This window comes from Vanessa atalanta, chromosome 7, assembly GCF_905147765.1.
Source record: "Vanessa atalanta chromosome 7, ilVanAtal1.2, whole genome shotgun sequence".
Taxonomy (NCBI): Eukaryota; Metazoa; Arthropoda; class Insecta; order Lepidoptera; family Nymphalidae; genus Vanessa; species Vanessa atalanta.
Window position 1 is genome coordinate 8,345,486 of NC_061877.1, and position 25,224 is coordinate 8,370,709.

General features: G+C 31.9%; 1 protein-coding gene across 6 annotated transcripts in view; it reads left to right on the forward strand.

The window, feature by feature from the left end:
* The window catches only part of LOC125065148, a 107,771-nt gene extending 94,599 nt beyond the window's left edge, over positions 1–13,172 (forward strand). The window contains exons 6-13 of one of the 6 annotated variants that reach the window (XM_047672613.1): positions 3,869–4,027; positions 5,189–5,245; positions 7,140–7,206; positions 8,797–9,320; positions 9,443–9,638; positions 9,928–10,100; positions 10,542–10,911; positions 11,070–13,172. In XM_047672613.1, the coding sequence (XP_047528569.1) occupies positions 3,869–4,027; positions 5,189–5,245; positions 7,140–7,206; positions 8,797–9,320; positions 9,443–9,638; positions 9,928–10,100; positions 10,542–10,911; positions 11,070–11,530 (2,007 nt within the window). In that variant the 3' untranslated portion in view covers positions 11,531–13,172. The remainder of the gene's footprint in view (positions 1–3,868; positions 4,028–5,188; positions 5,246–7,139; positions 7,207–8,796; positions 9,321–9,442; positions 9,639–9,927; positions 10,101–10,541; positions 10,912–11,069) is intronic. The other 5 variants (XM_047672614.1, XM_047672615.1, XM_047672617.1 and 2 more) reach the window with 5 other exon arrangements.
* The last annotated feature ends 12,052 nt before the right edge of the window (positions 13,173–25,224 follow it).

Here is a 25,224-nt window from a genome sequence, read left to right on the forward strand (position 1 = left end):
ATGTTATGTTATATTATTTCTCTTTAGATTATGGAGTAGAGTATGTTTAAACGAAGTAGACACCTACATCCTCATAACTAAGACATAACAAAGGTAGGACGGGAAGTACCTCGGTATCTTCAATGATATAGCAGACAAAACACTCTCACAACAGCAACGTGTAACCGAATCTTAGCGAAAGTACGTAAGCTCGGCGTCTGCCTTCCTTTTTTTTCATACATTCCCTTTCCCCCATCCGCCATTATGTTGATCCGGCGCGACGCCGGTCCTTCTTTGACATGCACTCGGTGCAATTAGTATGACGCGTCGTGCAACCCATTTGTATGCAATACTAACATGACCAGTTTTTTTAGGCTGGAGGGGCATGTAGTTAGATAATAGTTCGTCTAAGAGATGATTTTGAATACAATGGCCTCTTCCGAGGTATTTAATATTGTGTTTTTAGTTTCTGTCATAAATGTGTGAAAAAGATTATTGTACTTACTACAGCCAATTAAGTAAAATTTGTTAAATTTAACAAGTACGGTTAAAATTTCTTCTGGTGATAAAATTTGCTTAACACCGAGTGGAAAGTTGTAGGGAATCTTAATTGACATTACAAAATGTAAAACATTATCACAAGTTATCTTTTGCCATATATCGAGGTTAATTCTATTATCAGAGGTCGTTGATGTAGTGTCTTTAATACAGACACTACATGAACTTTCGCTGAATACGCAACTCATCCCAACCGAATTAAGTGCTACATTTTTCCACGTCCACGTATATTTATTAATCTCCAGACGTTGGGGTACGTCACCGCATGCCGTTGAGAAATGACGGCTGCCAAAGTTAAGTCGGTTGAGCCAAGACGGCGCCTGAGTTATGGCCGTTTGTTGGGAGAAGGGATGAAGGCCATTAGGGCGCGAGCATAATCCTTATCGGGCAAGTTGCACTTAGGATTAGCCCTGTCAGAAGTTGCTTTTTTCGACTGTTCAAGGGGCTTTGTCCAGCTGTGATTAGAGGATTAAAGGAATACTTTATGGATCGCCAAACGAATTCTCTCCCAGAGATTACAAGGTGCTCCATATTTGTCTGATGGGAAATCTTTACATTTTCTGAGCACTTTATTGGCGTAAAACATCGACACACATCATTATTGCTACTTGATGTGAACATATATTGTCAACAATATATTTTAAATATGATTAACGATGCAAATCCTGAGGTTTATTGAAGATATAGTGTGTAGCATATACAGTGCAAATTAACCCAGTTAACCCTCTTGCAACAAGATTTAGGACATTTTGTGCAAGCGGTGAAAGCATAGATTATCGCCTTATAAATTTTTATTATCGTGTGACTTATATAAAATCCTCATAAATAAAGTATGCACTTCTTGAAAGGCTTATTTTATTTGTATTGTATATGTTTTTGAATTTTGTTTATTATTTCGCATACTGCAAATATTGAAGTTTAACGACTTTGCGTGTTCATAAAAGTAATAAATCTTTATATCGGCTCGTGGCTTCCACCGTCGTATATGTAAGTCACAATTTATATTGTACTATTATGCTTTGTATTATTTATTCTACGTATTACAGATAAATCAGAATGTTTAGTGTCATAGATAAACTAATGAACTAAAATAAAACAATATATCATTCTATTTATCAATAGGTATTACTGTAATTTTATTAAATGATATTTTATGCTCTCAAATAAACCAAATATTATGTTAATTGTGGTATTTAAAAAGAATATACATTTTTTTTCTAATAAATGAAATTATAGTCGTTTTTCGGTAACGGCCATGCTTGATTACTTTTCAGAGACGTTTGATGTGTGTTCATGTAAATAATATTATGTTAAACTTTAAATTTTCAAATAATAAACACAACAAAGGATATCTGGACAAAGTGTAGCCTTTAAGGTTGCGCAACTTATTCCTCGGGGCGCATTTATCACGTTTACTGAGGTAATATTTTCATAGCTATGCTTCTGACATAGATTACTTTCTTTGTACGTCGGCTACGTGAGTTTATTGTATTTAGGTTTGTTTTGTGTTAATATTAAAACTTGCTTTAATTTGAATGTAGCCAGGTCAAGTAAGCATATGCAATTAAAATTTTACATTATGTGAGCTGTGATTGAAACAAAAATATTTTTTTTGGAATCATTCGCTCTATTTGATGATATTTTTAATGATGTGACTGTAAAACACTAATGATTTTGTCCTTTTATAATACAATTTTGATTTTCGCAATTAAATTTCCTTTTTTTTGTATAATCGAAAAAAATTATTTAATTTTCACAAAAATGATGACTTAACCAATTTTATACTATTGAAACTTCTCATTTATGATAAACATACTAGAATAAATAAAAGTTCCAAGTAAATATACCTTCTTAATATTGTAAAGGTAACCGATCTTCTCACTTTCTTTATTAATAAATTGCACCCGTGCGAAGACAGGGCGGATCGCTAGTAGTAAATCAAAAGTTTCGCACAATTAATGAGTCAAAATTAAAACAACAAAATTCGATTAATGAATGAAAAATAAAATATTAAACAGGCAGTTCATTAATCATCATTAATCATTCTCAGTTAACTAAAAACTCTAAGGATATGCATCACAATGATGTTTTATAGGCACGGACCGATTAATCATAAGTCATACAAAGCTCGCCCATTAACTTCGCACTTGATAAGGGAATAATGTGAATAGACGACAAAGAGCGATTCTATAATACGAACCCGGAACCTTACTCGGACTGTTCAAAATTTATAGCCCTATCACTTTCACATATATTGTCATTACAACCGTACCATTGTGTGCTTCATTTTCATATCGGCTTTTTAGTATTAATAATATTACATGTTTCTGTCCGCGGTTTCGCCTACTCGGGCTGGTTTTAGTTCTTCTAGTCCCTATGTCGTTTTCTGCACCTCTGAAAATGTGTATGTAAAATTACATGATGATTAGATGCGATCGGCACGTGAACGAACAAACCTTTTTACATTTTACATTTATAATATTAATTAGGACACTTAAATTATATTATTGAATTCTCAATAAATTTTTTTTGTAGAGCTGGTATCAACCCTACTGCTATAGGCTTTTTAAAATACCACGAATTCAACTAAACATTTTAAACCCCGTCTCGCGATACGTTAAATATTAATATGACATGTGTGTTCCACCCACGCAGACTGAAATTGTAAAATAGTAGCGTTTAAGTAGAACTAAAATGTATACAGCTTAGCGTGTTGTTAGACTGCTTTATTGTAAATTTATGTTTCAGGTAATGCAGATAAATATACTTTAGAGAATTAACATACATTTAATTCGACTTCTATGACACAATTTCTATTTCATTTACAATAATCAACAAGATCCTTCAAGGCGTGACTTGTTAAAAACTGTTTTGTTTTCGTACAAAAATGAAGTCCATTAAGTAGGTATATTTGTGAAAAACTTCTAAGAAAATCCTTGGCCTGCATCAGTATTGATTAATGTTCGAAATATTTTAGCTCCATAAAGTTGGAGAATGACTTTACTGAATTTATTTTATAAGTTGAAGGTTCCGTTAATGTTCCTAGGGATTTTATTTTGTTTTGTAATTAATAGAACTATTTAGTAAATAGGTTTTGTGTGGTGGACCATTAAACGATATTCTTAGCGTAGTAAAAATAAAATATTGTATAACTATATTTTGTCTTTCATTGTGTGATACTATTGTTTGAAAATTAGATAATAAATATTTATATGAAGTTTTCCTATTATAGGGTAGAATTGGTGATATTTATAAAATGATTTGTTACGTTATGAACTACGGGATGTTTCCCGTAGAGGAGTAGTGTGATAATATTTAAACTTTCCTCCAGGTTGACACACCAGACAGCGTGCTCCAAAGTGGCTTGGGTTTAGGCCCTGGACCTGACACAGCTCTGAGGTCCATGGTTGACCCAAGAGACTATGACCGCCTCCGCTTCTTTCAAATGAGTGCCGCCCAACCAAACACCTTCGAAGAAACTATACATAGGGTGAGCCAGCGTTTTCCTGCAATGTCTTGCATTTGAGAGATTCTGTTTCGGTTGTATATAACAGGAGGTGATTCTAATACATTAAAGAATATACGCTTAAAACGTTTTTATCTTGGAATTTTAATAAATCTCATTTATTTTTATATTAACCTACTTAAAATTACTTTTATTAATTATTCGAATTAAGTCTCTATATAATGTTTTACGTAAAAAATAAAGTAGCCTAACTTCCGGCTGTTACAAAACCATACAACAGATATACAGTATCTCTCAAACGATCAACGCAGGAAAACTTTCTGTTACACTCTGGATGGCAAAACGTCTAAAAACGTTTACGGGAAAGAAAAAAAAATCATAAAACACATACACTTCAATTAACTTCAAATCGGGTGCCGGACATTCCTTGTTTTATCAGTCTTTTAAATATGAAACATTTTTATGAATTCAATGTAACAAATTTTCGAAGTTTTTTTCTGAAGTTGGAATACAAACTGCAGTTTCACTTCAAAGCAAATAATTTGCCAACAGAGTCGTAACAGAATTCAAAATTCAAAATTTCTCATTGCCTACATTGTTTTGGTTACATTTGGTATGCTCAAAGAACAGGAGGTGGATCTTTATAGAACCCATACTTAATTTGCCTATTATATCTTCAATTTCATTTACATGTTTTTACTACTATAGTTATAAGTGTTCTGTTAAATAACATTGTGGCAGCACGCATTGCACTTGTTTGTAGAATTCGGTATGCACGAATTTGCACGAGCAATTTTTCGAACGCATGTCAGCATGATTGTTTCGTTTTAGTTACATATATTTAAATACTTGGAATAAATCATGTAGTGTTGATATTTTGTTTTGTTCTATGATTAGTTATTGTTTTTAAATTATGTTAATGCATTGGATGAGTTGGTTTTATTGTAATCTATTTGTAATTAGTTATAAGTATAGTTTTTGAGGGTAGAATAATATATTGTGTATTATTGTTTTAAGTGTTTTGTTTTTAAATCATACACGACTTATTGTTACCTCTGTATTTTCAATTATAAATCTCTTATTACACCTTAACTAACTACAATTATTCACTTCGCACTAAAACTCGAGTATTTTAAATTAATACAAGTTATATCGGTTTGATTAATGGGTTTGTGGTTGTTGCAGTTAAAAGTGCAAGAAGCCATGAAGAAAAAAGATAAATTAGCGAGGGAACAGGAAGAGGTAATTCTTCTATATATTTTGTTATTAATTTGTGAGACATTTTTAATAAATACAACCTTTTTTATTTGTGCTTACATTTATTATTTTGGTTATAGAATATATTTGTTATTCGTCTTTCTGAGTCAACTTGCAATTTGTCGAATTTAGATAGCATCTTAACACATTAAATTTAGTGTAAAACAACCTTTAATCGTCGGACGGGGTTGGATATATAAGCTGAGCCTTCGGCTAATCATGCCCTAATCTTGAGCTAAGCCTATTAGAGGCAGTTGTATCGCTTCTCAACGAAACTTTGGAAGCCCTTCACCGAGTACGTTTCGCTCGTAAATCAACTGCTCCTAAATATCGAATAAGTATATAACTCTTTACGTTCACTGAAAATTATGAACCTTAATGTTGGGCAATAAAAGTCATATTTAAATAACTCGGTTACATTCGAAATGAAAATGAGACTCATCGCTAAAGTCGATCATTGAAATTTTACAGCGGTAATAAACATTTTTTTCCTCGGTTACATTAACCTCAAATAAGATAAAGTTCAACCTTTGAACGAATCCCTGGAAATTTTCGTTGAAAATAAATTCATACTTATTAACGTCAAAAATAGCTGCTTATTTTTATAAATTTTTTTTTACAAAATACATATTTCATTCAATTTTTTTTTTGTCTATTTTGTGCGGTGTTTTATATTTAAATAATACTCAAGAGGTAGACATTGTTTTGTTTTAGATATATTATTATATAGATATAGTTTTATAATTTTTCGATAATGTTACAAAACTTAGACTTGTTTACAAAAGTAGGTTCATAAACAAATTTGTTGTGTAATTACCAAATCCCATTCTGTTCGGATGTAAAAACTCATTTGCTGGAGACTCGCAAATCCCCCATTTGCTTGGCGTGTTGGCTCTGTAACAAAACGTGCATAAATTAACTTAACGTTCAATACTTTTCTACTTACGTTAAAGTGGTCGTTTTATTACAGCCTCTGAATATTTATAGCGTGTTCACGTATACCTCGGCAAAAGCACGTTGAAATATATTTTTATTGAAAACTCTCCACTTGTCCATGATGTTCTACACTTAGTTCTTTTGTAGCTTGTTTTAAAAATATACTTACGAACTGCATAGTTGCTAGTTGTAAAGCCGTAGATCCTGAGGTCTACGGTTCAACCCTGATTCGGGGTCATTCAATGTTTATTGGGTATTTTTGTAGAGGAACTCTCAGTCCCGGAGTCTGAAAATTGTAAGTGTTTACCCTTATGTACTTCGAAAAGTACGTAACGTTGTTGGTCTTGCGGTTGAGCTTTTTCCGATCGTGTCAAATTTGCGGTGCTAACGGATTATGTGAGTGAGCTAATAGAGAACACATATACATACATACTTATAACATGTGTCCCGCGAAACAGAGAACATCATACTTGCAAAGCGTAGTACAAAATACTCCATAAATTACGGTATTTTCAAAAAGCAATTATAAAAAACAGAAAAAAACGTATTCGAATCAGAATTCATCCTCTAATTATAAATTCTCGCAAATAAACGTAATGATCGCTAATCCTTCGACGTTCAGTGATTATGCAAATACGATACCTTCTGGCTTAAAATTATAACGTCATTATCGAAGAATTTTACGTAGCTTACAGCTTCGCAAATTATAATAATCGATTAAGGTTAAATTGTTTCTTGGCCAAAATAAAATTTAGGTTTCGATTATTCAGAAGTTTCTCTATAACGTACAACTTAGCCAAGAAATAAAGATGAAAATATTAAACTGAATACACGTTGGCTTGTTAAAAATATATAATGTTTTTTCATAACCTTACTATATATCTTTGTTGATACAGTAGGTTTTTATGAAAAATTATTGCTATAACTAAGGTAATTGTTGCAGATATTACGAGACATTAGACACGGCCTTATGAACATGGGACGAGATGGGGTTCGCGGACCTTTTGGGGGTAAGTTATTGTTATATAACATATAAATTTACGTTAAGCTTTATTGAATAGATTTTAATAAGGTATTCTATTCAATAACGATTTAATGTATTCGTTTAAGTGTTATAGATTAAACCGATGTTTTATAACTATTTTCATAACAAAATTAATCCGTCAAAATAATATGTCAAATATTGTTCATACAGTGTTGTACAGTAGTTGCTAGATTCATAATCATTTATTTATTCGTTAATACCGCCCACTATAATTGCTTAATGTTTTATAATAATTCACCACGTTACACAGATAATTTAGTTATAAAGTTATACAACAAAATAAATTACATAAAATAAAAAATTGATAAATGAATTCGTCGCTGTCATACATGATAAAAGAGAAGAAGGAATAAAGAAAAACAAAGTTTAGATTTACGTATTCTACTGTCATACATGGTAGAAGAGATGAAGGAGTAAAAATAAACAAAGTTTACATTTACGTATTCTAACCAATTTTTTTATAGCTCTGCTATATTGTGCACTACATACGATTCTTGATATAATACAAACACTATTCCACTTTACTACTTATAATAATTTAATTTTACTTCAAAATTTCCGATATAAACTTTGTCGACTTCGTCATTTTTACGCCATAGATGATTCAAGATTTCGACCAATGATATCGCGTCAATTCAAGGTCAAAGATTTTTGACCTTTTTATAAAACATTATCATTTGTTTATTAATTAATTTATATAGTTAAACTATTGTTCTTAGTAGTTTAGGTTAGTGTATATGTGAAATTACTCATTAACAACATTAGAATATTATCACAGTGTAAATAACATTAATCATTGCTTACAAAAGATGATCAGTTTCTGACCACTACTGTACGAGAATTGTACCTGTATCTAGTCACCTTGTTATATTTTGACTTATATATTTTTTTAAATTGTATTTTTTTTCTTATATTTAATTTTTTATTTCCAATTGTTTTTGTAGGTTATTCTTTTTGCTTTGATACCAGCTATTACTTAAAATTAATGGAAAAAGTCAAAATATTCAAGCCTCTAGAAATGAATTATTATTTATAAAGCATGTTGCTTGCACGATGTTTTTTGACACTTAATTTATTGGTCATCGTTGCGGAATGCTTATTATTGACAATGTTTATTGATTTATCGTCCGGCATCATTCATTCGGTTTGCTTTCGATGTGCATCTTCCATCAATCATGTTTTAATTTCAATGCAAATAAGTTATTAAAGAATTCTGACTCAGAAGACAACTCGTATATTTACAACAAGTGATTGCTAAATAATTATGTGTTGCATAAAGTAAAGAAAAAATGCTAGTGAGTTCATCTTCATTCATCAAGAAATATATTTAATTTGCGACAAAGTGCTGTATGCATGTTGTTTTAAAATATTTTGCATCAACCACGCACGGCTTTCCGATGTTCGTAAACAGCTTATTCGCAGTGTTGTCAGTGAAAGCGCCACATTGTAGGAGGGATTAACCGGTAAACTTTTTTCGACTTTATGTTAGCACGTATGATTTTGTTTGCACTTTAAAAACTGCGCCATTCAAGCCTAATTGAAGACTCGTTTACAGACGACACATATATGTATGATGATGAAGCGAGAGGTCTCTCCGGAAGGGGGCACTGGTATGATGAGCCACCGTACGAGAGTGATCCTGAAGATTTTCTTATGGGAAGCGGAGCACCAGCAGCATCGTTTCAAAATGGACGTGTCTGTTTTACATTAAATCTAAGAAACGAGCCAAGAAGTGAAGGAGTTATATCCCTAAGAACCGCAGGCGATATAAGTTTAGCGAGAGCCCCTCGGAGAGGATTAATAATACCGCAAAGCGGCCCCTACCCGACCACTGTGATACCCTTGCGAACAGCGAGAGATAGGGAAAGCGGGGATTACGCTGCATCTGATATCCAATCTATAGGTTCGCGGTTGTCTGGTATATCGCTAGAATCAAGTCGATCGGAACGGGACTGTAGAAGAGGTTATAGGCAAATGTCGGGATATCGGATAGGAATCGACCCTTTATCACCGGCGTCATCAGACTACGAAGATCAAGAAAGTGAAACAGATTCACAACATATAGCAACTGTACATAAGGTAATATATGAGTTGCATTAATAAAAACAAGTGTCGGGAATAAATAAATAAATTATATCAAAACAAAACTATGTTGCATTTGATTTATCTACCCGCTTAATGCGTTTTATCAACTATTCCAGTCAGCCGAAGAATGTGAGGGTGTGTCAAGTTTAGCAGGCAAAGTAAGAGGTCTCCGACAAGATGTTCAAAGAAAGATATCAAGATTAAGACAAGAAAGAGGGCCAGATGTACCCTCTGATCGTCGAACAAGTGGCGATCAAGCATTTCCCTGTTCTAATAGTTCTTTCGAAAGTCTTCCCAGCGGCTCAGGCAGTAGTGAGTGGATTTATTAAGTTTTTGTCTGTGTAATATAAAAATATTTGTAAATAAGTTTGTCTTTCCTTTCTATGTACCATAATGCCCATTATTTATTTTAACGATCTCATGTATATATTTTCCCAACAGCTAATATTGAATTTCCTACTAATAAATAATATTAAAAATAACAGCGAGTAATAGCAGTCTAAATGAAATGTGTGACAGCAGGTATTTCAATTTGATTGATAATTTTGGCTGAAAATGGCATGTTATTTAGACCTCTAAGCAAAATAATATTTATGTACAGGCACCCAGGCATTGGTTCGTGCCGGTAGTAATCATTCGTCTCTCTCGGCAGAAGAAAACATAGAATTAAGTCCAGCGGGGCGGAGTCTACTAGTACCGCAAATGCTGTGTCGCGCTCGAGCACTCGTGGATTACATCCCCAACATTTATGAAAAAGATGCCTTAAGATACAAGGTACGTTATACGTTTTCGTATTTAGTTTTTTAATAACTTGTCTATTATATCCAGATTCATTTAACAGTATATTTAATAATAATTCAGACAGTTATTTTTTTTATAAAAATGTATGGTAAAAATTACACTGCTGAGTTAACGGTTGGAACTTACTAGACAACGCTGATCCAATGCGGGTTAGTGTATAAATATGATTTTCAGGCAACATGATGTTTTCCTTCACGAGTTGAATTATAAATAAAAAATAAGAACACGAAAATTAAGTGGTACTTGCACGAACGAGTTTATAACCGCAATCTTAGGTTAAGATCTGAATCTTACTTTTCTATTTAATTTAATGTTTCAGCATTTATACATATCTGTAGGTTGAACTGTAGACGTAACACGTAATTCTAGTTTTATTTAGTCCTAATAGTATTTATAGAGAATTATTGTCAACAGAAAGGAGATATAATAGAAGTAATCAACATGAATGCGTCCGGTATCTGGCGTGGCGTTTTAAATAACAAAGTGGGAAATTTCAAGTTCGCCAATGTTGAAGTGCTCTCTGAAAGAGATACAATTAGATCGAGATCATCAAAATGGTGTAAGAGCCGTGAAAGGCTCTGGGAAACTAGACCAAGAACTGTGGAAGAATTATTACGAAGAATAGACTTGCCAGAATATATGGTAGCTTTTTCAAGAAACGGCTATGAAGATATTGAACTTTTCAAAGAGATCGAACCATCGGATTTAGACTACTTGGGGATTATGACCCCCGATCATCGTACACGCATCCTTGCCGCTGTGCAACTGCTGCACCAGCTTGAATGTAAGTTATAGTAAATTCTTCATATAAACTGGTTTTGATAAACGAATACAACTAAGAATCCATAAATATCATATGTAATTTCAGATATAGTATACTTCCTCTTAGTATAACTCAAAATGTAACTTATTAATAAATAAAGTAGTGTAAACTATCTATAGGTGGCGAAGGTGAAGGTGAGGGCGAGGGAGGCGGCTCAAGTTCAGAAGGAGGAGAATCACCATTTGGCAGACGTCAGTTTCCTCGTGACTCTGGCTGCTATGAAGCTGGAGTCGGCGTCGGCGGAGTACGCGTACGTACATCGCCACTCGTTCATAGAACCGACGAGCCCTCTCATAGACCACCAGAACCAGCTCCTCAAGCAAAACGCTCTATTCGTCGTCGACAACCTGATGATGCTGAATGTGACAGAATTGAACGATATCCTGGAACTATCGGAGAAAAGGCGAATGTTCGTAGTGGGGGTTTACCGGGAGGTGCGAGAGATGATACTTGCGAGTCCGACCATAAATTGAATGTTGTAAAATTTGTAGCTGGAGGAGAACCATGTGCTTCGGAAAAGAGTAGTGATTCAGGAGTTAGCAGTTCTTCCTTGAGCTCAGCTCATCCTCATCGTCCCTGAGCGAGGGCCGCCGCGCCCGCGCTAGCCTAGACGCTGGCGCGGGCGCGTGCGCCAGCTGCGCCGTCGTCCGCATCACCTACTAGCTCGGAGCAAACCGCTTAAAATAAAGCTTAGCTTTGAAGCGGTGCGATCGAGATAGTATTTGATATTCGTTGGATGAATATTTAAACTAAACAAAAATATATTACATTTAAATGTTTTTACATTAATTTGAATTTAATAGACTTACACTTTTTTGTAAGGCCTTACAATTTAGTAAACATTTTACAATATGACTGCCAATTGAATTATTTATCCCTTTTATGCGGCTATTCAATGTTGCCAGAATAAGAAATAAATGTATGAAATATTTGAATTAGACATTTTAGACAATAGTTAAACGTATTATTTGCCAATATAAATGGTAAAACTCCAATAGATGTCCTAAACGCTTATGACATTTATACTTTTAGAAATAAGACTGAGGTTAATATCTGATCAGCTTTATTTTTTACTTTTAAATCCAATTAATACTACTAGTTCGTAAAGATTTTTGGATAGACACTTATTGTATTGAAATAAAAACGTCGTCCTCTTTTGCATGACTGTCAATCGTCTGAAATATATAAATAAATATAATAAAATAACTTGCATTTGAATCATTCCTATTAAAATTTGCTTAAAGGTTTATAAATGTCTTTATTCATTAACTTCAGAAGTAATGAAATCCTCTTCATACAAGCACCACCTCGGGCACTTTCTCATAAAAGCTTTCCGAAAAACGAAAACAGCACCTTCTGGTCGTAATTTTTATGTGATGTTAAAATTTAAAACAAAATAGATACAGGGCACAAATTTTACGTTCAATTTTCATTCGAAATTCTTTCTAATTAAAATATAATTGCTTTGTTGACATATTTTCAATAATTATGAAAGCATATCATGGTGAAGCCAATTTATATTATAGTTTAAGTTGCTATTTCTAAGTACATATTTATTATCTGTTCAAATGAACAAGAGACGCAGCGATTGCTACTATCGAAATATTTCAGTTGAGTGTGTTTCCATTTTATATCCAAGCATCCAAATCAACGCTTATATTATTGGAAGATTTACTATGTAACGGGACTTTTTTCTTTGTCACCAGCAAATAGACTAATGGTATCATGCCCTTGTACATATGAACAGAGCGTAAATGTCAACGTTGCATTTAATTATTGTATTTTATAAGTGTCGGCAATAAGCCACTTTATGGTGAAATTCGAGGCGTTTAAAGCGCAATTTTTCATAGCAATAATTGTATATAAACATATAGATAGGTTAATTATTATATGTTGAAAATTTTTGTAACTTTTTAAGAGAGCTTTATGCGGTTTGCCGCATGTACATACATTGTTAGTGTGTAGGTGACATTATTAATTATTAAGTGAAATTTAAAATTTCACTAGACATTCAATTTTATTATAAAAGTGAACTCCTAATATATATCGTATTGTATTAGTCAAATGTATCAATTTTTAACATTGTCAAATATCATTATGATCGTCTCCATCAACATTATAAGGAGATTGTCGAAATACAACCTTTCATTGTAAACATTTTAACACTTGTCGTGACACACACAGATGGAACGAAGTTGTTTTTGCTATATTTTATGTATTAAATAACAGCCAAAATGTAATAAATTAACAATGTTTGAGAACAATATTTATGACAAGAAATAAAACTTTTATCAAAAATCCCGCATAAATTAAAACAATAACAAAAATTTACCTTAAATAATCCAAAGGAGAAAGCGAGAGAAAAGTCACCTCTGGGTAATAACGCGGACCTCGCGTGACGATTTGTACCAGCTCACTCTTCAGTAAAAGAACTTCGTTCCAAAGAATAGTTAAATCTATAGATCTTTCTCATTTAGTATAAAATATTTAACGACCACAATGTAACAGAAGCTGTCCGTATTTTACTTTAAAGATAAACTTTTGTCCTCAAACGATTACTTTAAACAATAGACGTTAAAACGTTTGGGGAAACTTTTAAAGGTTTTAAATCACAATTCGTCGATATCGTTTCTCATTAATTGTTATATAAATGCATCTTTCGGTGTTCACTTTTGTAAATTTTGTAAAAAAATTAAAACAATTCTCGATTACGACCGTAAACTAGTCCGAATATAAAATGTACATAGTTAATGTTTGTTACCTGTATATTGTAGATAGAATATTATTCTTTTGACAATGATTGTATATTTAGTGTTTCATTCTTTATTAAAATTAATGTTAAATCTATTATTATTTATAGTGAAATTATGTTTAAAACGCTCAGGTAGAATGTTTAAATATCCGATGAATTTGTAAGTATGTTTTACAGTTATAAGAAAGTGATTACGATACTTAATTTGTAAATTATATACATTTTAATTTTTATTACTTTTAGCCATAACTTGCAGGAACTGTACTTTTTGTAGCCATATTTATATTTTTTTAAAACTGACTTTATGTGTAAGTTTCCAAATTTACAAACGTGGATTATGAATAAATAAATCCAAAATTACTGTGTCCGTGTAGTTTTATTCTTTTTAACATTTATTATAACATACTTGACTACACAAAAAATTACATTAGACTAGGCCCGTTGCCTATTAATTTAGTCTTATAGGATACAAAAAACAATTGTAATAAATACGTACTTACGTCCGTACGCACGTCCTCTTGATTTAGTTTATTCATTAATTTTCTAACCGAATCATATTAAAAACTAGTTTTCATCAGTAGGTTCGCCCTCCTAAGATACGGGAGGTGAGGGGTTCGTAGGTGATAGGTTTAAGGTAAAAAAGCCTATGTCTTTCCTTAAAGTTCAAGCTTGCTTCTTAACAAATTTTATCAAATTCGGTTTTGTAGATTGGTAGTAATAACGTCACAGACAGGGGTACTTTCTCATTTATAATATCAGTATAGAGTTATGTATTATAAAAATGGTGATAAGTTGCGATTAAAGTGATGACGATATTAATATAACTGATACTAGGAAATTGAATCTTCGTACCAGGCAAGAAGTTTTGCTGTACACCAGCAGTCGTATAATGATTGTTAACTCTTTAACTCTCTTTAAATCTTTAACTCGATAAAGAATGTATAAAATGAACTCGCTCATTGAATTTTACGTCACAAATATTTCTTTGTTTTACGTATCTTTAATTTATTTAAATGAAATAAACAATGTCACTGTCTTTTATTTCACTTTATAGGATAAAATTTATAACTCAAAACTTTATTGTGATATAATTATTTAAACGTGATGCTTATAATTCCTAACATCATGTTGTTTTGTATAGTTTCCGCCCTTAGTTTTACCCGCGTTTGACGAGGAGGGTCAGGTTATTAGGTGAACTCTGTCCATTTCCGTAAACCTGACAGAACTTCACTTTGCAGAACTTCATGACGATAATGACTAGTTAAGACGTGACAGCGAAACAAATAAGCAGTCGCTTAAAAATACTATTTGCTACCTGCTCTGGGCATTAAACAAAAAAAAGAGGTGGAAAGATATATGGAATTCAAAGTATTAATAACCTACAAAAAAATACATACTGATACGTTCAGTAGTTTTACGTGATTTATACAAAGAGAAAAAAATCTTTTTAAATACAGATTAGTTTCGATTAAGCCATTACATAATTACAGTCGGAGCGAGGAAGGAATGCGCAAAATTCAATTTAGTGTTTTGTTCTAACTTACCGTCATTCCTGAGAATTCTATACTTATTCCAAAAAACGTTACCGTCGTAACCATGTAGAATTTTCGTGGAGAAATTTAATAAATAATTTTACGACTAAAAATAACCGTATCGAGGCTGGCTACCGTGTTACGTTTGTTGTATGTAAAAATAAATGTAGCATTGCTTTTTAAAGTTTTCGAACTTGTTGGTTTATGAATTATTTTATTTAATATTAAGACAGATAAGTAGAGCTTTATTAAATTTGTAATGTTAGCAAATATCATAGTTTTAGCTTTAATCAAAAAAATGATAGCTCTTTTTACCATTGATCTTTGTTTTACCGTTATACTGTGTAGGAAAAAGGTTCCTGATATAAAAGGTAAAATAACAACCCGTAAATGTTTCACTGCTGGCTAACGCTTTTTTACAAAAAAAAAGAAAGTTTGGAGCTAAATCCACCTGACTACTTCCTAACGGGTAAGTGAATACTAATGTGGCCATATTTAATTCAAAACAGGCAAGTTCCTTCACGATGTTTTGCTTCACCGCACGAGATGAATCTCAACATTGGCATTAGACAAATAGCAACCCTACATTTGTTGCTTCTCTTCATCTGCCTCAAAACAATAAACAGCCACACAATTCAATTTAATTATTAAATCTAATAATAATAATAATAATATATGTTAAGTCATTTTGGAGAGTTTTTTAATATAGGAGGTCATGTTTGTGTTCATAGAATCAGCAATCGTAAAATTTACTTCTACAAAATAGTATTCTCTCAGAATGATATATATATAAAATTATAAATATAGTAAGCAAATTATTAAACTAAATTAATATTACAGTAGAGTATTTTTATTATCACCCTAAAAATTATATGATCGTTTACGCCAAGCAATTGCTTCGGGGTAAACAATCATATTATTAAGTTTTACAATTGAATACAATGATTATACAATTTTCTTTAAGACCTTTAATGTACGCAGAGACAAACAATTTTGTTCTCGTTATTTTGCATCACGCTATTGCACGCGGGCAGTCGGATTCCTAGAATTAAATAAACGTAGAAGCCTCGACGCGGGTGTCCTCCTTGTTTACTTATTGGCCGTGTTGTAATTAACTTTTTATTCTCATACGACCGCCGGCGTTTTCCCACAGGTTTGATGTTTTAGGTCATGTAAACAAATAAATTATTTATATTCAATGGTTGGAGAATACTAAAACTAAATGTAGCAAAATGACGTCACGAAATATATCTGCGATGTATACGAGAATAATAAGTATGTCGAAGGTTCGAACTTTAAACGGAATATGCTAATAGTTTTCAACGAAGTGATTCAAATTACGACAAACTTTTCCCTATATTGTTTACGGAGAAAGGAATATTTTGTTACGACTTCCTTTATGTAAACAGCAATAGTCTTTAACGGTGCGCCGTTAAGACGATATTATCGTTTTACTAGACATTTATTTCAAAATGGCAAAAGGCGTTAAAGACAAGATAACAGTTTACGGGATTTACTGTAAAATGGACCTTGAATATCAATGAGATGAAATGTTCATTGAATTTCTCTCATTAAGATTTTCGTACTAATCAGAATTTCGCTATAAAGTCAATTTAAAAAGTATTTTTAGTAAATTACAGAATTAATACAGTTATGCAAAAATGTTTAAGCACTTCAATTGTGTATATCTCGTTAATCTGAGTAGCAGAGTTTGGAATTCAGCACAGCAGGCTTTCTATTATAATTGTTTTTTAATGGACGTAGTTATAAATCAAAATAGTATTATGTTGAAGTCTCAAAAAATTATTGTTATTCAATATTATGTTGAAGCTGTAAAAATAAACAATATAAATAATCAAATAGAAATAATGTTGTCTACAAAAGTTTTATATAGAAACTAGAGGGAGACTTGGTGAAAAATTAAGCCTTTATCTAAGGCTGTATATATAAAACTTTATTTTTTATGATACATACAACTAGAAAGCTTAGTGAACTACAATTTAATTTAGATTTTAATAACTCAATTTTTTACTTTGATGAATATTTTTCATAATTAATTTATATTCATTGAATAATTATTATTTATAATAGTAATTTAATATTAGGTAAATTTTTAATTTAGATGTAAGTATGGTGCATACGAAAATAATTCAGATTTTACAATCATTATAAATATACTAATTAGCTAGTCTCAGCTTAAACGTTAGATTTTTATCATAATTTTTTTGAGTGCTTAGTAATAATAAAATAATCAATTGAAAATTATTTGTTTCGAGCTAGTTAGTCGAGGTATAACTAAGGGCAGGACAGTGAGTCGCAAATTAAAATCATCGCAGAGAGGGTAATTGCGTATTCCAACCCGCGTTTCTTCGCAGGTGGTCTCGAGGAATTTTACTCTACCGAGTGCCATAATTTTAGTTCAAGATCTTAATAACCAATGTTTTAACGGCAACGCTGAAATTGTTTCTAGTAAAATGCGAAACCGTCAGTAAAGCGCTGTGTTTAAACAAAGGGAATAAATTTTGTAGGAGATTTAATATAAATCCTTATTTAACTTTTTGAAATATATTTTTTTGTCTGTATTTGAAGTTAGGGGGTGTGCTAGATGATAGTAATCTCTTACCAAAAACATGAATTGACGCCGTAATAAGCATTTAGCATATGTTTATCGTAAACATGTTAACAAATTATAAAAGCCGCGTTGTGGCACAGGAATACTTGGACTCTTTCATTTCATTTATAAATCATTACAAATGAAAAAGTATATAAATGTATATATAAGTATTCATATATACGTGTGAGATACATATGTATATTACTTGGTGGTAGAGCTTTGTGCAAGCCCGTCTAGGCCACCCACTCATCACATTTTCTAACCCCAAACAACAATACTCAGTATTGTTGTGTACTGGTTTGACTAATGAGTGAGCCAGTATAACAATATGCAGAAGGAACGTAACATCCTAGTATAGGTGTTTTAAGCAAAGGACAACACTATGACGGTGCCAAAATCTATGAACTACTGGTGACTACTTACATTTGCTCATTTAGCTATTTCATAATAAATATGTACATATATATACATTTTAATAATTCTTTGTAATAAATCATTCGTGTATTAAGATATATTAAATATTCATGTCCGACAAATAGTTGCTACTAAAATGGTTCAATTTCAAATTAATTATGAAATACGAATACGGGTCGTGAACGTATATTTGTTAGGTTTTGATGAAAAAGCCAAGTGTAAATCCGACTTCGAGGAATTTCCACAACAACAGTGTAAAATACACAGGGATTGAGAGCCTCGTGTATTTTGCCTGGCCTAGCCTTTGTCACCTATACTACTTCAAACGATGTCGAGGCCGTATTATAGAATTCGGCGAACACGGTTCTGAAATCATTTATCTGATTAAATCATCACTAAAGCTAAGCTTAATTTTAGAGCAACATTTTAATAAGGTTGAATTTAGTATAGTACGACACAACTTAGATGTAGCATCGGCAAAATTCGTGAAACCGATTACATCCGAATTAAGTGACTTCAAAATCATCAATCTTTATTTATATCTCACGCGAAAGCGACCTTTACGCAAATGCAAATAATTTCTAATAAAGATAGATTTTTTTTCAATTTATCTATGCTACATTTAAATTGTGTCGTACTATATTACTCTTATATGTATTAAATAAGGAGATAATAATATAATAAGTAATAAATAATCATAAATAATAATATAAGCAAATAAATAAGGAGACAAGAATTAGAATAAATATCCTTTTTATAGTAAACGTATATTATTTTTTATATATTTATAAACCGTCACGAATTTATTACCGTTACAATAGGTAGATAAAGTTGACTAGTATAAAAATCCAGAAACTTGTCAAGTATGAAAATAATTACAAAACACAAAACAAAATAAAAAAAAAAGAAAGTTCCTTCCTTAAAGAATGAATACTATTAGAGCCTGCAACGGATAAACATCTAAAATGTGGAGAACATCTGCGTCCCGGGAAACTAAAGGATTACGGACGAGACTTCACGTACGAAACGATAACAATGGGCGCTCTTCTTTTTACCATGAATACCGTAGAGTTGTGAAAAAAATACAAACAATAAAAGCCAAGCGAAAGATACGGGAGACGAACATTTCGCGCCGCCCTAGTCGTAAAATTAAATGAAAAAGGGCTCCCGAACACAACTCGGTTTCGAGGGTCACTGTAGATCACGTGGTGATATGAAAAATCGTACATGTTTGTAACGCCTGCCCAGGTATTTCGTAAGTTATTGCTTGTTGCGACTACCTACTGTGAGACCTCCTTGCTTTTAATTGATGACTTAAGAATAACAACTTGAAAATACTTGTCTGGAATCGATTGCAAGAAGGTATAAGGTTCAAATTTCAAATATAAATTACGTAAATGACAGAAGCACTTTGGTATGGAAACGGTATATGGGCGTTATTTATAAAAAAACTATTTTTGTTTAGAATGTCGCATCTTATTATTTTCTAAAAACAATATTATAAATGTAAGTAAATAAATTTATGTTATAAAATCATCTAGACATACATCGTAACTGATCGAAATCTGTACATATCTCATATTTGAAAAAAAAAATTACTGGGGGTATCTATTAACGCAATAGATCACATTAATATGATTTTTAGAAGTTGTCTGTTTATTTATTAGTTTTTTACTGCTAATCTCGGAATTGGCTTAATCGATTTGGATGCGGCTTTCACTGATTTATACTGTAACCTTAGGGTAACATATACCGTTTGTTTTATAAAAAATCGAGATGTCAAGGAACCAGGGCTGATGACCTTTTTAAAGAGTTCCAGTGGTGTTACATCATCCCTTTGCATTTGAAAATAAATCTAGACATATAATAAAATTTGAGTGTCTGTTTTTAATGTTAAAATAACTGCTTTTTACTAAATGCATATATATGTTTACACGGTACATATACCAAATTTTTTTTTCAATTTTTGTCTAATCTCTGAAACGACTTTCACTGGCAGATAGCTGATGTAATAAGGAGTTTCGGCTACATCAATACCTCATTTATTCGTAGTCGTATATATAATCAAAAATACCCTATATGGCCCACTACAGAGCAAAGCCCATCTCTTTAGAGGAAACAGATTTGGTCCTTATTCTAACTCATCCTCCATTGCTTACCATGATTTTATCACCGCTGTGATGATACATAAATCAAAATATGAGAATCTAATGGTGTTCGCCGGGATTTGAACTCGCTATATTTTGTTAAAATCTTCGTTTTTTTATCCACTGAGCTCTTAGTTGTTTTAATCAATAAAATTTAAATCTCATTAAAGCGTAAATTAAAATAAAATTTGAATACTTTACTCGGACACGTAACAAATTACCTTGTATTTTGATCTGTGTTACCATCCAAAATTAGAACGATGGAAACAATTTGTCGTTATATAATGTCAGTAACCAATTAAACTTTCCAGCGTAACGGTATGTCAGGTACACACACGCGCATCTCAAGGGAATCGATTTTCACTCTGCGATATCGAGTGTACGTTGGAATCGAATAGTGACAGTGCTACGGATATTAACCACTCGATGGCTAATTGTTCCCAGTTCGATTATCGAACAACTGTCAACGGGACATTGAAGGGTTGACGCCTGAATCGAGTCGAACTGAGGTTCAATTATCAATTTAGCTCCATTGTTGCTCAGCACTAATTAATCTACACTATTTTTAAATGTAATTCTTAATAACGTAATTTCCAGGTTTATTAAATAATCAAATTTCATATTTAATTCCGTAATTTTATCTAGGCTTTTTGCTGAGTAAAACTTTCTTAGCTCTGTTGCGAGTTAACAACATTATCTCCTGATGTGATTAAAAAAGAAATATGGTTACATCAAAAGCAGATCAAATATATTTAAAAAAAGTGATGTCCAACTTAAATAAGTTAAAATTAAACATAGCTATAGTAAATCATGATCGCGTGGAATGGTAACAAGAATGCTGGCATTGTCTCGTTGCATCGCAATTTTGATTCCCTGCCCGAAAAACGGACCTGTCTTGCCAGTATACAGTTTATGCAATTGGATCGTTGTCGGCGGTGTATGCTCTGACTTAAAATTCGTCAATTCTGGTGTTCCACAAGGCTGCGTTCTATCACCCACTCTGTTTCTTCTGCATATCAATGACCTGTTGCAAATTAGGAAACCTAGACTTGGGGACCTTCAAGAAAAGAGCGTACTCATTCCTTAAAGACCAGCAGTGCACTTGCAAGCATTCTTCCATCAGATGAGCCTCCTGCTTCTTAGCCGCATTAAAAAAATACAGATATGAATAATAATAGGAGGTTATAATCTTATTATAATTTTCCGAATTTTAGAATAGTTTGAGATGCCATAACATCGAAGCCGCTATATATTTTGCAATCAAACAGTAACATTTAAAGAGTTCAACTATAATACAGTAACCCATTACTGCCCAGGGGGCATTTGTATTCGCCCCGCTGAAGTAATAACATGTAGTGAAATAGAAACTTCAAATTACTCTTAAGAGCCTAATTTAAGGTTTTTAATGACATCAAGGATGAAAACTATTGAAATCGGTGCCAATAAATGTTCTTATCATAAGGGTTAAATACAAATGGGTTTTGTGAGTAATTCATATGGAACCACAAAACAATCAATACTGATAAATACTGATAAGTATTGATTGATTTGTGGTACGGCAATCGCTTATACATAATTTGCTTGGATTTAAAAATGGCGTGAGTGTTCATAGCGAACATCATTATCAACATTAGTAGGTATAATATGTCATTGTGTTTATTTTATTATCCTTAATAAACTTGTTCTTATAAATATAATAACAGGCTTTCATTATGTAGAAACAATAGCTTGTAAGGCGTTATTGCACCGAGCTGAGCTGCTAGTACAAACACAAGAAGCGTAAAGCGGCAATTCAAATGAATCGACGTTGAATAATTGATGTGCCTGAGCTTCCAAGCGCGACTATCTCCTTAATGGTTAGTCTAGAACGAGAGGATGCTTTTAAGGTCTATTTCTGTGTATTTTTTAATTTTTGCGAAATCTCAATAGTGCATAGGACTGTCTAGTGTTATGTAAGACTTGGTTATGAGGACTAAGTTTGATTCTTATAGGCCATTTTCATCTCTATTCTAAGAAACAACATTTTTAGTATTCATACTCTTACTATTCATAGACTTGGAAATAGGGCTGGTGTTGAGAATAAGGATTTGCTTGGTACAAGTACTTAGTTCGAGGTAAAACTTAAATATTCATAATAAAAGTATATATTCTTAATTAAAGCCATAGTCGCTTATGACCGTATAAGTGTGTCAAGCATAAAAGACCATAAGAGGCAATAAAAAATTATACTTTTATAACACGTTTACAAATTAAAAAATAAAATGTGAAAAGCTAAAATAATAAATTATATTAAATACGATACTAATTTTGATTATCATTTTCTATTTTAATAGGTACAGACCACAATTTATATTTTTATTTGTATTAATATAACCTCCTAGACATCGTTGATCGTAAGTAAACTAAATCTGATCGCTAAGAAGTTTTTTGCACATAACTTTGCTTCGCACCTATAGCATTCTCGCAATTTATTAAGCCTTTTTGGAAGTCGCCTCTGAGTTTGCTAATTGGATCAAGACCCCTTGTTTAAGAAAAACCTTCTGTTATCTTCAACGTAAACTGTACGCTTAGCTGTAATTTCATTAATTTTATTTGAAAGTTTCTTTATTAAGAACACTTAGTTAAATCTTAGCCTACCATTTTGGATATAATTTACTTTTTTAATTGACATTGTTTTAGGAGCTGTAATGTTCTATCTGTTATTCAATAATATTAAAAAAGTATACATTATATTAAAAGTTAAAATACATAACGTATTAATGACCTTGTTATATTTGTTATTAGTTGTATAAATTGGGTTCGCTCACGTTTTAGCGATTGCCATTTGTAAGGCATAACGAAGTCCTTCTTGGGGTTCAAAAAAAAACATCAAATTTAGTTCAGTTCTTTGACAGCAAAGGGCAACATACAGACAGAGTTAGTTTCGCATTTATATATATACTGTAAATATTATGATAACTACATTACTCTATGTAATTAGATACCTATTTGCTGTATACTGCAGATATTAAAATCATATTTTATTCACGGAAATAAAAAATATATATATATATATTCATTATGATAAAAAGCTATACTATATTGATAATTCATTTTTAATCGCGCGTGTATTATAAATATAATATACTTTTTTAACGGATCGTATATCACACAAATACATTAAGACAATTATCATTGAATTAGAAACGTTTATCATTTCTATAAAAATGAATCATACGTAAAGTAAATGAATGTTGTTAGGTAAATGTATTTCCAGTAGAAAACAACAATTGTGTCGATAAAAGTAATCGAGTGAATGCCCTTATTAATGTCATCGTCAAGTGAAGGACGATTTATTCCCCTGCAATGCGATATTGATTTCTTTATTTTTATTTCCGTACGAATGCCGCAAGCTTATCGACCATTGGTTAACCTGTTTGTTTTGTTAAAATAACAACTTAATAACTTCATCGTAATATGAAGTATATAAATTGAATAGTACGTTAAAGTATCATTACGTAATGAAGATTTTTCAAACATTGTCAAATTGTCGCTCACATATTTTGACTATTTGGGTGCAAAATCATTAAATATATATATATTTTTTATATATTATATTTTTTATTGGTATTTATAGACATCATTTTCCATCTTTTAAATTATTATTAACAAATGAAACAGAAAAAAAGAAACATTTTTAATTATTGGTCTTAACTTCTTTACGTAATTAAGATTATCGAAAGTCCGCAAGACATAATTTTGAAAGCGGGTACTAAAATTTATATCGAAGCGCCGTGCCATCACAACGGTTAAAGGGTTTTATCAAAGAGGCACTCAACAAATGTCTGTCACGCAACAACGATGTTACGTCAAGTTAGAGACACAACGCTTAATCAAGTGCCTAGTAAAACAATTTATAAAAATTGGTCTGAGTGCAAATTGGTCTGCCCACACTATCAATTCCCTACTTGACGTCCATAGACGTCTCTATTTATATTTAACTGTTTTTGAGCTTTTAAATAACGATAAAGTTATTGGTTAAAAAAAAATGTTTAATTGATTTTAGTAAAACAACTCAACTAAATGACTGGAACTCATGATAATATTCGAAACGAAAAAATACATTACTATACGCACACACATAAATTAATTCTTGATAAAACGTGCAGTTATACTCTTTCAAAAAAAATATATAAAAACAATAACATAACAATTTTTGAACACACAAAACGTTATCGAATTTGAATAGATAAGAGATTCTATCAATTAATGAATTTTACAAATTTATACTTTATTTTACATATTATCAATTATTAAACTAAACGTTACCGTATTCAATTAGAAAAATATGTTATGGCAAACCATTAAAAAACATAACAGCTAGGGTTCGGGCAGACTGCCAATAAAACCGTTATTAATTTGAATCGTAATCATCATCATGGCAACTATTGAAAGCATATATGAATGTTCTTAACAATATAGTTACAGCATGCACCAGGTATCATGTTTTTATTGGTATATGGTGTGTATTGTTCAGAAATTCCAATGATATGGTCAAGTATTTTCTATTTATGGTCTTGTTGTAGTACAACTTATTTGAAAGCGAACTGTTTGGCGCATTTACGAATAGTTTTAATGTATTAACTTTTTCCTATAGTTAATACATTAAAGCCGATGGAAAATAGTTAATTCCAATACAATAATGTACACTAAGATTAGCAACGAAAAAGCAACAGGCTTGTTGCGTATCCGAATTCGCTGCCATGTTGTTTTCGAAGCCCCGGCATCGGCAATTTTGCGATCTTGGCAACCCTGGCTGCATCCTTTTTTCTGGAT